We start from the raw sequence: 18,585 nt of genomic DNA, 5'->3' as shown, positions 1-18,585 counted from the left end.
AATAATATACTACATGCATTATCTTGAGGTTAATTTCACAGAGACTTGGACACTGTGAAATAGGGTTAATTGCATTTAACTCATTAAATTGTTGAGGATTTCAGTTAAAAGAATAAAAAGAAAAAAGACTAATAGGTGCTTATGTAGTGATAAATGATGGAAGTCATGAAAAATGTGCTATAGTTGGTCCTCAGGCACGATCTTCTCAAATTATTCGGTGAGGAGTTGATTTTCCCTCATGGGAACATACGTTTAATTTTAAAGTAGGTATTGATTAGAAATAGAATTTAGTTAAAATCAACTTTTTTGCAAGATCTTCTATATATCAGGAGACGCTAATGAAAAAATTTTAGAAAGGCTTAATAACATTGTTAAGAAACAAATAACATTGTTTCTTGAAATTTCAGGGGTTTAGCCAAGTCCTCTTTAGTCTTTTTCACCGGTTTAGGACCATTTCTGTTTTTTCCTGAGACAGTAGTGGAATAATACAGCATTATACAAGGCAAACTGACAAGATATTTGTGAGTTTTAGGCTTACATAGAAACGTCATGAAAATAGTCATGAGTTCCACAGTTGCAAAAGATAAATCTCTTGGTAAGTTTCCAATATTCAGACAATGTGTATTTTGAGATAACAAATATCTGGCTAGTGCTTACTTCCAGTTTAGCGATAAGAAGTATGGTGGTCAGGGGTCTCTTAAATGCAACCAACCTGGAGATTATGTTTTTTTTTTTTTATATATTTTATTTATTTATTTGACAGAGAGAGAGAGAGAGCACAAGCAAGGAGAGCAGGCAGAGGGAGAGAGAGAAGGAGGCTCCCTACCGATTAAGGAGCCTGATGTGGGACTCGATCCCAGGACCCTAGGATCATGACCTGAGCTGAAGGCAGACGCTTAACCAACTGAGCCGCCCAGGTGCCCCTGGAAATTATGGTTTTAACAAATGCCTGAATAATTTAGTGGCTACATCATGCTGCCTTTATATTTTTCCTTTATCTTTGGCTCTTTGAATTTTTCATTATTGTTATTATTTCATTATTTATTTCATTGTTATTATTATGTACTTATTGTACTATAAGATATGCAAGAGAGGATATGGAACTCAAATTATAGCAGGTAACTTCCTGTAGAGCTAAAAACAATGTTCAGAGGACAGGATGGAGAGAAATGGAGAAAATAATAAAAAATAATAATTGAATCTGTCTTAGTTCTTTAATGCTCACCTACCTGTTAAACAACTAGACATGAAGTGGGCTTAGGCAATCAATGCTTTTTGCCTACAACTGCGAATTAATACCCTACATACATGGGAAATGATCAGAGTCATCCACTTTCATTACCAAAAAATAGCCAGTGTAAAGAAAAAAGCTTCCAGTGAGAATATGTATGATTCAAAGCAGCAGAAGAATCATGAGTTCTTCTCTCCAATGAATATACCAGATCACAAGGCCAAGTACAACTACGAAGCATTTCTTGCTGTTCTCCATATTTGAAATAGATATAAAAATATGTAGCTCATACCAATGGAATGGGGAATGCATGTTAGCTAAGTATCACTAGGAATGTTAACACTCTTAAGTTGTACTTGGGCATAAAAGATGGTTTCTCCCCTCTCTCTCCACTGACTTTTAAACATGCCAATGCAAAGAACTTCCCCTAAATGTTGTTTAAACCTCCCTGCTCTGCGAGCTGTATCACTGAGGCTTTTAAAGTAAGATTTTAACTCATAATTTTTGTTCTAAGTGTTTGCCATAATGGTGACTCACAAGATCGTTAATGGCATTATTTTGCAAGATGGCGAACATAGGGATATATATCTGGAGAAAAACTGTGGACTATATCTTTATTAAAAAAAAAAAATCTCTCCTGCCCATGTAAAATGGTGATGAATTAGCTAATGATAGCAATGAAATCCTCATATTGCTTTGAAAAGTTGAAGTAGAAGAATAGAAAAGAAGAAAGAGTATACTAGACCCAAACATGGCCTTAGCAATTCTTAACTTGAAAGCTCTTGTTATGAAAGTGCACTTACTCTGGACATGGGGATTAACAATAACTCATCTTGCAAAAATGCTGGCTTATCTCAGAGGGCACTAGCAAGGAATAACCTATCAGGAATGCAGAACACTTAGCAAATCTTAAGAGTTTCACAAATTCTTCATAAAAATACTTTAATGCTTGGCATGAGAATTGCAATTTATTATTTTGATTACAAATAATATTAACTCTGACAAAATGGATGCTCTTTTCAATTAAATAACAGTTACTTAGATGAACGTTCAAGTCAGATAGTAAATCTGCACTTAATTTAATGAGGCACTTTAAAGGAAATCCATGAAGTCTTAACCCTTGACCTAAAGACACTATAAAGCCAAGTGTCCAGCATTCATTTATCCATGATTTTAATTTTGAGTCACCATATGATAATAACTAATGAAGTAACAACAAAAAAATCCCACACACATAATTTTTTTTATTCATAGGAGGATAAATGGCATCTAATGAGATCCTGGCAATTAGAATAGGATGATTAAGAACATTGGGGGGTGTTCCAAAAATTTAGCATTTATTTGGTCATAATGTAGAAAACTGCTGTTTATTTTTCAGCTCAATTCCAGGATACAGAGAAATTTATTTCATTTTTATTCTTTTAAGAAATAAAATTACATTGGAATGCTTCAGAAATCCTAAGTAAATAAAATGGAAATACCCCAGATCCCAAGCTGTTAGATTTGTGAGTACCTTATAGTGGATTATAAAGAGAGAATAGGATTTTGACCAACAAGAAACTTATACACATAGAAGGAGAATTTTAGTAAGATATTGCCTCTGGGCAATCTTCTAAAATTTCCACAGAAACCACAGACACAAGCCCACATGAAGTGTTGGTAGGTAAAACGTTCACCGAGAAAAAGAACATATTTGTCACAAAGTGACAGTGGGAACTGCTCAAGATGGGGGAGTGAGGTGCCAAGATCATCATTTAACTATTTTCTGCCTCAATTCTTTCAAATGTAAAACATGAGTAATAACAGTATCTACTTCAGAGATGAGTTGCAGGATCAAGACAGAGCTCATACGATGTGACCTTAAAAATTTCTGAGCTATTGCCTCCCTTTGATGGCAGCTCCATTCGAATATTACTTCCTTTGCTGCAATTGCTTTCTTTACAGGGTAAGATCATGGGTCTTACTGAGTCTACCTTTTCTTTTGATTTTCTTTTAAGTTAACTTACCTGACTTGTTGAAAGGGGTGATGATATCAGACATCAAGAAAATACAAAGTCAAGTCCAAATTTGCCACTAGCTATACACATCCCCTTGCAAAAATCAATTTCTTCATGTTTGAAACCAATGGTATACCACAGAATCACTGAGGACACTTTAAAAATGCAAATGCTAGGACCCCATCTCTACCCACTCACATCCAAATCTGGGGTCAAGCCTGAGGTGATGAGGACTATTAGGCATGTGTGTACATTAAGAATCTTCATTGGTTAATCAGATTTTCATTATAAACCACTGTTAGATAATTTGTAAAGTTGGTTCCATCTGTATTTTTTATGACTAAAAATTTTTATTTTTTTAAGACTTTATTTATTTATTTGACAGAAAGGCAGAGAGAGAGAGAGCACAAGCAGGGGGAGCGGCAGGCAGAGGGAGAAGGAGAAGCTCCCTGTTGATCAGGGAGCCAGATGTGGGGCTCGATCCCAGGACCCTGGGATCATGACCTGAGCTGAAGGCAGACGCTTAACCAACTGAATCGCCCAGGCGCCCCTACAACTAATAATTTTTAATCTAAACACTATCTATCTAAATAATTTTTAAAGTAGTCTTGGTACTTTGTCTAATTTTCTTTTTAGATTGCAGAAAAAAATAATGACGAATTTTTCTTTTTTTTCTGAATTAGATCCTTTTATACCAAAGTGACTTAACTAGAGCAGAGAAGTGACAAGATAATAGTACCTCACCAACAGTTTCACTGCTGGTCAGACGCATCACCACAGATGCCTGGCCATTCCCGGAGGATGTACTAACCACTTTTAATTCATCTCCACCAACCTCAGCCACGTGGTTTAGAATAGCTGACCTTTTGGAAGTATACGCTTTTTAAAACGTATAATGTTCATAAATTTCAATGCCATAAAAGGCATTGAAAAAAACAAACAAACAAATAATTGAATATAGACTATTGACTGAGAAAAATAAGGGGACACGTGTGAAATCACACCCCAAGCCAATTCTCCAAAGCTGGCAAAGCAGTCACTGTGAGCTGAAAGCAAAACGTGATGATCAGCTTGATTTGGAGGACATGCCTTTCCTATCACAGAAATGACATGCCCAGCTGAAGTGAGCATCATTAACACACTGTATTAATTCTCCCAGTGGGGCGCCTTGGTGGCTCAGATGGTTGGGCGTCTGCCTTTGGCTCAGGTCATGATTTCCAGGTCCTAGGATCGAGCCCCGTATCAGGCTCCCTGCTCAGCAGCGAGTCGGCTTTTCCCTCTTCCTCTGCCTCTCCCCACTGCTCCTGCTCTCTCTTGCTCTGTATCTCTGTCTCAAATGAATAAAAATAATAATAATAATAATAATTCTCCCAGTGGAAGTCAGTGAGCAAGAAAAGTCTTCTTTCCATAACTTACTTTGATTTCTTCATGTACAGCCAGTAGACAACACCAGCGACCAGGGCAGCGAGGAGGAGACCAACAACGATTCCCACAATTAGTTTTGCCTGGTCATTCACCTTTTCTCTGTTTTCATCTACAACAGAGAAGAGAATTCCATGCAATTACAGACACTGCTAAGGATTTCTGAGAAGAAGTCAATCTGGTTATTATTTCTTATTAAAAATAATTAAGGTTTACTACTACTATGAGTAACATGCAAACTTGTGCTTTTAAAAGATAAAATTTTTAGCATTCTTACTATCTTGTCTCATTTGCTATTTTAATTCAAGTCACAATTGTGGCAGCTAAGAAATTACTTATACAATGACACTTCATAAATCTTGAGCTGATAGTCAAGGAAGAAGAGTCGGCAGCGTAGTACCTACCACTTATCTCGTCTGCCTCATCGTGCTCTGGAATACTTACTGAAATGAAAAATGTTAATATGAAATTAAAAACAAAATTTGTTGATATATGAAAGTCACCTTTACCATTATAGTATGATGTAATAATACTCAAAGATAAAATATCTATTCTACAGCTAAGGGTAGAGAAAAAATTTACATTTAATAGAGCGTGAACTTCCCTACAAAGAAATTAATCTTGTTTTAAGAAGAGTCGTTAAAACTGCAAAGGTATTAATCTAACATAGAAAATTTCACAACTGACAAGCTTTAGTGTTAATCTGAAATCCATATTAATTTCTCCACTATTTACCACCTTTTAATAGGACTTTTTTTCTTTAAGAGAAACAAGTTGCTGTATATCAAATCTACAGTGCAGTGTTTCTCAACTTTTCCTGCCTCTGTGGTGAATTCATTTTATCCTCTAGTATCAGGGACTTGTCATTAGAGATGTTCTCACAGTCGTGGGGGCGGAGGTTAAAATGGGATGTCTCAGAGGCAAAGAGGCATTATCTGTGATGTTCATAGAAGCCCTGCAAATGACTTGGATAGCACCATGCTCCTGGCCCATTTTAAGTGCCGGACCATCATCTAATTTTAAATTACATAAATATTCTTCTATGGACCTGCATCAGAACTTCCAACTACTTCTATTAAAATGCAGATTCCCAGACTCCTCATACATACTACATTGGAATTTCAGGAGGTGCTCACTAAATTTGAAAACAACTGTATTAAATGTTCATTAAGCCACTGTGAGGTCTAGAAGCCACTACTCAATGGGTTAGAATAAAAGAGAAACTTGTGTTCAGGAAGAAAGGATAAGTTCTCTTTCTAGGTAGGACAAATCAATACTCGCTAAATTGAATTTTGAGAAGTCAATGCACCTATTTTAGAGTTAAATTTGTTTGGTTCTTTTCTCTTATCACTCCATCAGGCTTTTATATTCTAGCCATATTCTGTTAAGGACCATTATCTTTACACAGTTATTTTTTCTTTGCTCCAGCTACTTCCTAGACAGTATATCCCTATTCTGTTAATGTCACATACAGGAATCCAACTGACTGCAAAGTAAAAGTTTGGAAGGTCAGTTAGCATCCTGTCCAGAACCAAGCCTCATTCCAGGGCCTGCCCTGATTTAAGGTTGACATAGCAATAGGAACAATGACAGAATTGAAGATGATGGATAACTTCAAATGAAATGACAATTGTTTTCAGGAAAAGCTGCTCAGCATGTCAGGTTTTTTTTTCACTTTTTCTAGGATAATTTCAATAACTAATTTTTAGCTATGACTCAAATATGATATTCACAAGCATCAGTTTTGAAACTAGATTTCATAAATTCTATTATCAGTTTCCCTACCAATTTGCTAAATGACTGTGCATGTGGCATTCCTATTCAAAATAAATGTAGGATAAATACCACAAAGAATTGGAATGCAAAATTTTACCAAAATTAAAACTGTAACAAAATGCTTTAAGATAATCTTTGAGTTATCTCTATTCTGAACACAAAACCTGGATTAAATAACAATAACTCAGTTCTTATCCTCTGTTGCTCTTGGGAAATATTCCTGGACCAGATAAGGTCTCTGACCCATAAAACATGAAATGATTCAACAGTCAAGACAAGACAATACAAGGATGGTCACCAGGACAAAAAAAAAGAGTCTATGATGATGATACCAGATGCCAAATAAATACATAAAACTTACCATAATGCAGTACAGGAAGATGGAATTGAAGATTTTAAACTAATGAAGAATAACTTCAAATTTTCTTACTTTTTTTAATGCCAGAAATGAAATACTCACTAGCAGAGACATTCAAGGAGTTTACTGTTCTCTCCAGCTGGTTTTCTGCTGTGCAAGTTAATGTAACATTCTCTTCAGGGGAAATGATAATTTTACTATAATACCTGCCATTGATATAAGGAGATTCCTCTGTCTGGAAAAGAAGAGGGAAGATGGGTTTCAAAAAAGAAATGGATTAAAACCTTGGAAAAAAGTAACACTGAGTGAAACAGGGGAGGTGCTTCATAGTGCTCTCTGGTGTTCAAGGGTATATGTAAGGTCATCCATAAAGACCAAATCAGGCTTATGTCTCCAGCAGGGAGGAAGAAGATTAGTGAATCCATAACTGAGTTTCTGTTGATGGTCCTATTGTAAATTCTAATAATTAAATTAATTAAATTCTTCTCTTTTGGTTCTCATGTTAGTTAATATTTTGGCACAATAGTATTTGTCTCAAAATAGTGATTAGTCACCAATTTTCTCTTAATAAACTTAAAAATTTAATTCTTATTTGTAAATTATGTCATTGTTTTTCACTTCAGGGGTTAGTTCCTTTACCTTAAACTATTATATCTAAGTACTTATATATGTATGATTTGCTCATGGGAAAAATCAAACAACTTCTTGTTTCCTGAGCTAAATATAGAGAATGGGTTATTTTTCAGTGACTGGTAAGTTCATTTGGTTCTTGTGAGGTCTTAATGAGGACAACTGCTATATTTAATTCCTCCAAAAATAAGAGATATTCACTTTCTTTTCTTTTCCTTTCAAGTAATCTCTACACGCAACATGGGGCTTGAACTTAAGAACCCTGAGATCAGGAGTCACATGCTCTACCAACTAAGCCAGTCAGGCACCCTGACACAATTCAGTTTAATCTCTTCCCCAGGACTTGACTCCTAAATTCAATTGCACTAAAGCAAACATGTACCTGAGCTATTTTCTGAGTTGTATTATGCACACCATGTCCTACCTTGTTCTTTATCTGCTTTCTCCTCAACTATACAATAAGGGCCTTCAGGACAAGAGATAGTCTCTTGCTTTGGGGATATTGTCTAGTACCTGGGGCAGGAGTGCTTACAGGCAGCAGTAGTTATAAAACAATAGATTCACCATGTGATTGAGGAGGGAACAAATAAAAGATTATGGGAGGATTAGCACAAACCTAGAACAAGAAAAATAACATATCACCTAGTGAGCCAGAATCAATCCTTCTCCTTGACAATGAAGAATGGCATTGTTATTTTTATCCTCATAATAAGTTCACATGCTATTTTTCCACTTCCCACTAGTATTTTTCACATGACTTTCTCACTGAGTCTTTGTTTTTGTTTTATCTCTATAAAGTATATTTGTTCATTTTAAGAGTGGCCTTTTAACTTTATCTGTTCATTCATCAAATACTTATTGTGTGCTTATTTTTCTATTTTCTATGCTTCTATTATCAGTACCCAAAGGTTTTTTTTGCTATAATTATTATTTAATTAAATTAGAGAGCAAAAGGATAGAATAGAAAAGAAAAAGTCATTTTTGAAGATTTATTTATTTTAGAGAGAGAGCATTCACGCTCAGGAGTGGGGTCAGGGAGGGAGGCAGAGGGAGAGGGAGAATCTTAAGCCGACTCCCTGCTGAGTGCAGAGCCTGACACCACACAGAGCTCAATCTCACGACCCTGAGATCATGACCTGAACAGAAACGGAGAGTCGGACATGCAACTGACTGAGCCATCCAGGTGCCCCAGAAACAGTCATTTTTGATGCTAAACCCGCCCCCCCATATCTGTACACTGTCAGCAATTTAGGTGTTTCAGGTCTTTATTCTGAAACAAGAAAACTGCATTTCCCTAGAGTTCAGGTGCCCAGAGCCATTCTGCCTTCCTCATGCATGCTACCTTGTGTGTTAACCATTACACTGAATAAAATCAGGAGTCATTTGCTTCAAGTGTGTCCACTCCTTTGGGGAGCTTTCATGCTTGGAGTTATGCAAATATATATGCATCACCCACACGTGAAAGAGCCAAACTTCACCTTGCTCTGCAAAACTATGTTGTATGAGCTGGACCAGCAGCTCAACTTCCCTGTCAGAGAAAGAAATTTTAACTTCAAACTGAATACAACTCTGCTTTATGGATGCCTTCCTGGATTTCAACTGCGTCCAAAGCTGGGAAGAAGGCAGCACAGAAGATTCAGATAAGCAAATGGCACCTCTGGGTGTTCCTGAAGAGTCTTTAACTGGCTCCACTGAGAAGAGGGACATGAAGACTATTGTAGAGAAAAACTGAATGTTTAACAAGTATGTCAGCAACCTAAGCAAACTAGCAATTTAATGGGATGACAGTTCTGAACCCCTAGTGACAGGCCAGATTCTCTCTCTCTCTTCTTCTTCTTTTTTTTTTTTTTTTGTTGTTGTTGTTGTCAAAGAGAAAATTATTGGTAGTGTCCATAAGTTCTTAGCCCTTTACTCTCACTAAAATGTCCTGACAAAGTTACAAATTAAATTAAAGTTTGGTTGATGTCCCCTTTTGTTTAGAAGGAAACATCCTAGACACTATATAATTAGCTAGCCTTATTCTGGCCCTAGCCCTGGCATACACAATTTAGACCATATGTTCACAGACAGTGACGTGTTCCTCACCACCCCTCCAGGGCCCAGTTTTAGGAAGAAATATCCCTTAACATGCATAAGTAAGCAAAGTAATGGAGGCCACTTATACTCAGATGTGTAAGTTTATGATGCAGAAAAGCGTATACCTTAATGGTTTAATCACCCAAGTTTCAGAAAGTCATGACCATGGAACAACACTCAATTTACATTCTTTTAAAAATAGATACTGACCACAACATAATGATTCTTCCATTCTCCATGGCCCTGGGATTTAAAATTTCTCTTTGAGCCATGTTCTTTCCTTTGGAAAAATTAAGAAGTTAGCAAAAGCTTCCTCTGAGAATAGATGCAAATTTCATGTTGCTAACAAGCGGGCCTACAGCTTAGGCACTTCCGTAAAAGCCCACATTGGGCCGAGCGCGGCACGTTAACAAGAGGACAAATACTTGCTTGGTTTATGACGCTTCCACTGCCGGTAATTGTCCACTGTATAGCTGGCTTCGGAAAACCTTCCACATGGCAGATAATTGTTTTAGACAGTCCACTGGGATCAGTTTTCTTTGTCATTTTGATTTGAGGTTTTCCTAAAATATCATTAGAATTAAAATAAGATGTTACCCTAAAATCATGAAAGAAACAGGATGTCAAATTTTCAAAGAGACATTGCATTGGTGCTCCAGTATTTATTACCTTCTACTATGAGTGTCAATGACTCTCTCTTCTTTAGGCCTTCAACCTCTTGCAGAGCAGTTTCACAAACATAGTTTCCAGCATCCTGATAATGGAGACTAGAAAATGATGGTCTGGATCGAAGCCTGATGTTGTCCTGATTAAACAAAAAGCTAATTACTTCATACGGCTCAAATACAACTCTCCATGTATTTATGAGATAGTCGTGGAGCCTAAAATTATTCTTCCAGAGCTGAGGAAAGTGCAAGTTCCTTTTTCTTAACTTGAGATGCTTTCAAAAATAGATTTCCTTTGTAGTTTTACACATTCAGAGTTTTATTTCAGACTCTTTCATTTACTGAATTTATAATTTGGAACAAATTCATAAAGTTCTGAGACTCAGTTTCCTTATTTTTGCAATGGGATAATAATCTTACCATATTCAATTGTTTGAGGACTTAATTATGTAAGTAATATAAAGTGTTTACATTAAGGAAAGTTCTCAATTGATAATAGCTACTCCTTGCTGCAAATGCAGATGAACTAGTATTGAAAGACAATGGAGACCTGTGCTACGTTATCAATGATAGGCATAAATACCAGAAAGCCATTTGATAGGATGCATTTATCAAGACGGGATCCACTAGAGAGCCATGGTAATTATGACAAAATGTTTTTAAAGAAATCATTACTAACAGCTTCCTACCCTAATTTTTATGAACAAAGGAAATGCAGCATTTCATTTTTAAAAAGCACTTGGTATACAGAAAATAATGCTATTTTACCAGTAATGGAAATTATCCCAAGCAGACACCTAAACACAATCCTAACATCACATGGTCTCTCCCCACTATGAATTTTACTCCACTCCCCATCAACTAACCGGTGGCTAGGCCATCTTGATCAGCACTACTGACATTAGGTATTCAATTAACAACAGTAACTGCAGTTGATGTAGAAACTAGTGTAGCCAACTTGGTCTCTCTAGTCCTGTAGTAAAACAACAAGTACTTGTATGACTACTGAGTAGTCTAGTTGCCTAGAACTTGTCCAACCCTTTCACCGCGGACTACTACAAATATATCATATTGAATATGCAGTCTACAAAGTGACATTTTAATTATCTGGGTGAACAAGAAGGGTGATGAGGCTCCAGTTAAAAGAGAATAAAATAAGAAACTGCACTTTAAAAGAAAGAAAGCAAGTCAGAGAGGATCTAGTGTTAAAAGTCATCAAAAAGCAATACAAAATAATATATATTTTCAGCAAGAGGAAATTCTAACAATACATTTCTCCACAATTTTTTATAAAGATAATTCTTGTCAACTCCCCTGTGAAATGGTTTGTATGTGTTTTGTCAACACGCGCATTGAGTGTTTAGATATACCAGCTGAGGACTTGAGTAGTGGGATTACAGTTACAACCTTTCCCTTTGGTGATAACCTTGTCTCAAATCACCAAGTACAATCCTACTATCTCACTCTAAAAGGGTAACAATGACTGGGTTCCCAGTAATGGCTTACGTTCCAGACAATTACAAGATTAGAGGCATTCACTCAGGAAATACTGACCAAGCTCCACTGTGTTCCAGGTTCTCCACTATGGCCCAGGGCTGAAAAGGTGCTACGAATTCAATGAACCCACATTCAGACACTTAAGGTCAGTTCAGGCTGAAAGTTATCTAATCAGAGCACAGTGTTTATTAAACCCAATAAGACCTGAGTTTGAGTCTGACTCTGCTCCTTAAGAGCTTTCTGATTTTTCTCACCTCAACTTCTTCCTGAATAACATGGGGAAATAATAAATGTCCTGCATATTTCATGGGGTTCTTTTAAGTGTCATATGAGAATAATGTGGGTTAAAATACACTGAAAATTGGTAAGCTCTAGAGCATATAACCATAAACATGTGTGTGTCCATGAGCATGTGTGTATGTGTAGAATTCCTTAGTAGATACAGTTAAATCAATGTCCCAAAGTAAATTTTAGACAATCAATTATGGATGCCATACTGTTGTTGAGTACCTCTAAAATTTTATTGTGACATCATTTATATGATTATAATATAGAGAAAGAGAGCATGCGTGTGGGTATACAAACATATTACCCATGTGTATACATATTTAGATGTCATAGTAAATGCAAAAGAGCCAAAAAGGAGTCAGTCCAAACAGTGTAAAATTGGTAATATTACCAAGAAATATGACTTACTTTCATCCATACCACGGTTGCATTCCTACTAGCAGATATTGTGCATGACACAGGCAAGGCATCGCCAATCTGTTTGGTCACTTCTCCACTTGGGTTTAAGGACAAATCCAAATCTGTGAAGCACAAAATCTACTTGAAATGCAAACTCCAGGAAAGGAAGACAGTCAAAATATTTTGGAGAAGAAAAGATGAAAGCCAAAAAAAAAAAAAATCCTTCTACTGTATTCAAAATTCAGAACTGATTTATGTGACTAAAATAACTGAACTGTAATCAGTCCACTTTTTCAAGCCAGGTTTGAGACCAGTTTGGACAAGGAAATGGTCAATCTAACTGATTATGCATTTATTTGCAGTTAACATGACTGATGTTTTGACTGCATAGAAGTATTCCCCTGGGGTCTATTACCTTAAGAAAAACAATTCTTAAATCACCTCTGGAAGAAAAGAAAGATGATGATTAAGTAAATATTATAAAAAGAGTTGGTAAGGCATGCAGGAGAAAATTAAGTATATTCAGACAGCAAGTGATAATCTGAAAAACCATGAGGTAGTCTGTTTCTTCAGAGAGAACTGACTATAGTAGTTAGATTTTCTTTTTTAAATGCAATTCCATTTCCTATGCAGTTGAAATTTTAAATAAGATCTATTGTTAGGCACACTGTCAGCAGGCATCATTTTTTAAAAATAGGATAAACACATCTAAGGAGGTATAATCTTTCAGGTGGAAAGTAATTTCTATAAAAATCTTACTATCACAGTTTGATCTGTATGAGGAAAATCTGATTTAATAGAACAAACATTTATTGTGCAGCTACTAAGTTGCAAGCACTGACAGGAGATACAGAGATGAATATAAGCTTACAATTTACAATTTTTGAGGTAGAGGTAATATGCCCTCAGCTATGTGACTTTGATACACAGGAGCATGAAATCAGCACCTACTAGCATACATGCTATGGATTAGAAGTTCAGTTAGTATTTATTGAAAAACTAAAGGGCTACAAACAGAGGTAGAAGCAAAGACTTATGGGAGTGTAGAGAACAGAGCCAAAATGGGTTGCAAAGCAGTAATAAAGGCTTTGTATATGAGGCAATATCTGCTTGTGGTCTCTGACAGTTGAGAAGGGCTTTGATAAATGGAGATACAGGGAAAACTTCTGCCACATAAACAAAGGCAGATTGCTGACAGAGTATGGCAGATTTCACCATAGTGAGTAATCTGGTATGAATGATAAACCTATATAATTAGTGGAGGCCAGACTATAAAGGACTATGCCTGCCATGCTAAGAGTTGAGACTCTTTTCTTCGGCAGTGGGGATTTCCTATTGCACCCCGCACTTCTCCTTGGTTTTACATATTGTAGCTGCAGTGGGCTGATGGTTGGCCAACATCACTTTTAATACCTGTTTTTGCTATCAGACTGTAAGAACCATGAAGGTAGGACCGGTGCCTTTTGTTGTCACTGTGCATTCACAGTGTCTGCCACATGGTAGGCTCTAGAAAACAATTACTGAATGAAGGAAAGAAGCATATTTTCACAGTTTCTCATTAATATTAAAATATGCATTATCACATAGAAAAGTGGAGTTTCCTCAGAAAATTTAGATTGATTACATTTAGATGAAAACCCTATTCAGGGAGAGTGAGAAGCCTTTGTTAGTTGGACAGTTAATTTGCCAGTGAGAAGATAAAAGAAGTGATTTTAAAGGCTGATGATGGACTTTGGAAGTTCTGATGAAGAGTCTATCTGTGCATGAATTGGCAGAGGAATAGGAGACGCTTCATCAGCAACTATGGATCTGTGGGTGGGCAGCCCTGATGAGGGGTCTGTTCTGCAAACATGTGTGAGTGTGGCTTGGTGCTTCTCTATCCACACTCCCTTTAGTCAGCTATGGAAAGGCGACAAATCTTGTTTTCAGACAACAAACAAGCAATCAAGGATAAATGGACAAAAAACAGGATTTTTATGTTCTCGTTTCATGTAATTCAGGGTAAAATCTTCATTTATTTGTAATCCTTATTTCAGCTTTTAAAAAGAAATATAGGCCTTAAAGCCCAATGTTATAGTCTACCTTTCAAAACCAAAAAGCATTTAAATCCAATTAAGTGCAATGAAATCCAATTAAACTGTTACATACTTTTGTTTAATTTTGTTTTTCTTTATCACAGCTGATCACTGAGGTACAATGTGGCTGCACCACATTTGCCTTATTACTCTGCCAACTATCCCTCCCTGACTGATCTACAAGTGATACAAATAAGGGCCCTTTCCTTTTAGGGTCCTGAGTAGCTGGCATCTCTTAAACCTAAGCTTACTATACCATCTCTAAGCGCTGGATTATTGGTTATTGGCCCACAGATCTCATGGACAATGATATCAAAGAGTTGTTTCCTAGGAAATTCTATCTGCTGGTTATATTCTCTCACTTCCTTTTTTTTTTTTTTTTTTTTTTATCATGGAACAGGCTGGATAAATGCTGCCAGTCCTGACTGGTCCTCAGAGAAAAATAGCATTGTTTTTATCCTGAGAGATCACTGCTTTCTCTCTAACCTGTTTCTGATGGCAGACACACTCAGATCTATACAACATGAATATGGTGCAAATAGAGAAATGGCCTGGCTGTGAACATTTCTTAACAGTCTTCTATTTTTATAGGGCTCCCCAGGGTGTGCTCCCAACATCAAACACTCAAAAGCAACCATCTGCTTACTCTATTCCCCAATGTATCTCCTTGCATCTGCCTCAAAGTTTTAGCTCCTATCCTGTATGTTTTCCAAGCATTATAGGTAGAATAAGAGATTTAGAACCATTTCCTCAGAACAATTTCTAGTCTCTTTCAATTTTGAAACAAAGAAACCCCTCATACTTAATGGGATTAGAGCACATCATGTCTAGAGAAAATTTACTGCAATGGAGGATGTCAAGAGGTGCTACTGGGTACAAAGGACTTACTAGAAAGTTTGGCCTATACCTCCAAGCAAAATTGACATTTGCCTAAAGCACTCTGTAAATTCTAGTGTCACTGGGGAGCAGTTCAAATTAGTTCCCCCTTTCCATAATGCATCAGGTATATCAAGAACATAGACTGTCAGAAATTACAAAATAAAGGACTTAAAGTGCTCTTTTTTATGTATCTCTTTTCCTATCACACTAAAGTATAACTTCGGGAGTATCTGGAGATCAAAAGCTGGTTAAAAGCTAATAAATACGTTTAGGGTAATTTTGAAGAGTTTCTGTTTCCAGAAATTTTCTGTTCTTCTATACAGAGGCCAATAAATGGCTTTTAGTGGTCTCTACCTCTGCTGCTTCCAAAAGTTGAGTCTATAGTAATATGTATTGCTTGGGTTTTGGTGCTGTTATTCTGCAATAATAATGATCAAGATACTTAAAATACACTTCTTTCTGGGCCAAGTGCAAACCTTGTGAACTTTGAGAATATCTAAATATTTTCTTAAAATATAAAATGAGTAATTTCTTTAAGATCCACATGAATATTTTGTTGTTACCACAAATTGAAGACGTTCAGAAAGAAGGTCGAAGTTTACCACTGCCAAAAGTTGCGCTTATTAGATCCACTTAAGATTTCAATATTGCAGCGCAAATCTGGACCAAAGCTGAGTTTGCTTTGATGCACTTCAGTAAGTCTATTGAAACCACGCTATTTAAGGAAAATATAGTTGCAATTTATTTGAAAACACAGCCAAGTTAGACTATTAGAGGCCTTTCAAGTGAAGTTGGTAATGAAGAATAAGGTGAAGGTGACTTACAGTGAACTGTGATGGCTGTTGAAGCAATCATACTTTTTTTGTCTATCAGGGAGCATTTGTAGTCTCCTGTTGCATTGCGCCTTACATCTGTCAACGTGTAAGTATTTGAGCTTCTTATTCCTTCAGGCTGTCCCTTTTGATAGAGGTAAAATGTCAGATGATTACACCTGGTAGCTACAATGAGATGAGTTGTATTTCTTGATGAAAATAGCATTTTCTTATGTAAGAAAAAAAAGGGAATGTGTTTCTATGATTGGACAAATGGGAGTAGAATTTGTGTTGTCTGATTTCTGGAAAAATAATTGCAATTTTGGTTCTAAGGAAATTGAGGAGCTAATAAACATGATATTGATGACATCTTTTCTATTGACAGCAAGGCTTGAATTTGAGAGTTAAAAGCAGATTTTTAAAAAAAAATCTATTATTTCATTTTATATTTATGTCTTCTAATTCATCAAAAAGATTTGAGGCAGCTTAAAAGAAAACATGCCACATATTCAAATAAAAAGGGGAGGAAAAAAAAGAAAGGAAGGAAGGGAGGGAAGGAAGAGGGAAGGGAAGGGAGGGGAAGGAAGGGAGAAAGAAATGGGGGGAGGAGAATTTTTTTTTTAAAGAGTGAAGAAAAAGAAAAGAATTAAAAAACTAAGAATAGAAAGAATATAGATGAACTATATAGTAACAAAAAACCATAATCATCAGATGTTATTGTAAAGCTAAGACACAAATTTGGCTGTCATCCCTGATAGCCAAGGTAGAAACATAATTAGTTTCAGAAGTTCATTTGCATATCAGACAAAAACAGTATATTTTTGAACATACTGTTCAAAGGACATATTATTTATTGGGAGAAACAAAGTTTTCTATCAACATTTAAGTCTAAAAGAAATCAGCTAATTAGTCTTCTGAGTAATATTTCTGAATATTAGCCTTCTGAGTAATTAGTCTTCTGACTAATTAGTCTTCTGAGTTCTGAGTAATGAGCCTTCTAAGTAGATGATATTCTTAAATGCTGCTGAGAAAGGTAGTGGGTGACATTTGTAAAGATAACCCTTAAGTAAATGCAATATAAGGTTGTATGTGGCTTCTCTCAATGGAAAGTTATATCATACACAAACCTAGGAAGAGCTCTGGGAGAGCAAACAAGTGTCCTCAACAGCTCTCTCCTAGTCTGACTCCATACTACCATGATATCTAGAACACATCCTAGAGGAATGTTCCAAATTATCTTCTCTATATATCATTCCTTTCAGCTATCATATTGATAAAAATTGAGGAGCTGGCCCTTCAAGACCATATGCCATGGCAAGATATAGCCCCTAGCTTTATTCTCTCAAGCTAAATATAATGTACAACAGAACGGTCCTACTTCAGAGGGTCAGAGATGTATTCAGGAAGGCACTGTGGGTAGATTTAGAATCTTCTGTTTTTGAAGAACAGATTCTTATAGCTTATCTAGATAATGAAAACTAGAGTTTTTGTAATTATGGTTTCCTATGATCAGCTTTTTTTATTTTATTATGTTATGTTAATCACCATACATTACATCATTAGTATTTGATGTAGTGTTCCATGATTCACTGTTTGCACATAACACTCAGTGCTCCGTGCAGAACGTGCCCTCCTTAATACCCATCACCAGGCTAACCCATCCCCCCACCCCCCTCCCCTCTAGAACCCTCAGTTTGTTTCTCAGAGTTCATAGTCTCTCATGGTTATGATCAGCTTTTTATCTCTTTTTCCCTGAAATCTCTTAACGCTGAGGAAAAAAAGGCAAGATCACTGGTAGTTGGAAAAAAAAAACAAACAAAAAAAACCCCCAAAAAACAAAAAAACAGACGAAAACAAAGAAAAAAACAACCTTTCAAAGGGACATTCTACAGGTGTCCCTTGTCCCCAAGAATAAGGTGCCCAACTACACACAATTCTTAATGTCAGCCAGCTGCCACACAACAGGACAAAATGATAGTAGTCTAGCTCAAGTAATAATCCTTAAGCACTTACTGGTAAGTAAAACAAAAATTCCTCAGGAGGAGGGTTACCATTTCCCAAGCACGTAAGAGTGATGTTATCCCCTTCTTTGATGGCATTTTTTGATGGCAGCACTTGTATTGTCACTTGCTCAGTAGGATCTGCAAGAGCCACAGACACAAGTTAACCATTTTCATCAAGTACCAAATTACTCTGTACATACAATATAAATGACTAAATTATACACAATTTTCTCAAGAAGCTAGTAATGGTAATTACTTAAATGTATCCTTTTATAGAGGGATTGAAGTTAATAGCTACTTGCTATACCAAGTACTAATCTTGGTTAGAGAAAACTACAAAGAAACCCTGTTACATAAAAACCAATTTCTTCTTAGCAAAATGTCTTTAACTGAGGTAGGAACGACCATAATTATTTTATGTGTAAAAAACCAGTAGGAACAATCTCACTGCATGATTTCATTATAAGGACATTTAAC

General features: G+C 36.3%; 1 protein-coding gene across 2 annotated transcripts in view; it reads right to left on the bottom strand.

Annotated features, from left to right (window-relative positions):
* Positions 1–18,585, bottom strand: part of ALCAM (activated leukocyte cell adhesion molecule) — a 201,796-nt gene that overhangs the window by 15,421 nt on the left and 167,790 nt on the right. Inside the window, exons 7-14 of one of the 2 annotated variants that reach the window (XM_073892835.1) lie at positions 18,119–18,246; positions 16,118–16,250; positions 12,349–12,461; positions 10,160–10,295; positions 9,916–10,053; positions 6,887–7,015; positions 5,055–5,093; positions 4,645–4,762 (exon numbers count right to left, since the gene is read on the bottom strand). In XM_073892835.1, coding sequence (XP_073748936.1) covers positions 4,645–4,762; positions 5,055–5,093; positions 6,887–7,015; positions 9,916–10,053; positions 10,160–10,295; positions 12,349–12,461; positions 16,118–16,250; positions 18,119–18,246 — 934 coding nt within the window. The remainder of the gene's footprint in view (positions 1–4,644; positions 4,763–5,054; positions 5,094–6,886; positions 7,016–9,915; positions 10,054–10,159; positions 10,296–12,348; positions 12,462–16,117; positions 16,251–18,118; positions 18,247–18,585) is intronic. The other variant, XM_073892840.1, reaches the window with a different exon arrangement.

Source organism: Callorhinus ursinus, unplaced genomic scaffold (genome assembly GCF_003265705.2).
Source record: "Callorhinus ursinus isolate GAN/ISIS: 27379988/994484 unplaced genomic scaffold, GSC_fseal_2.0 scaffold1, whole genome shotgun sequence".
In the NCBI taxonomy this organism is placed as follows: Eukaryota; Metazoa; Chordata; class Mammalia; order Carnivora; family Otariidae; genus Callorhinus; species Callorhinus ursinus.
This window is presented reverse-complemented; position numbering and strand designations above follow the sequence as displayed.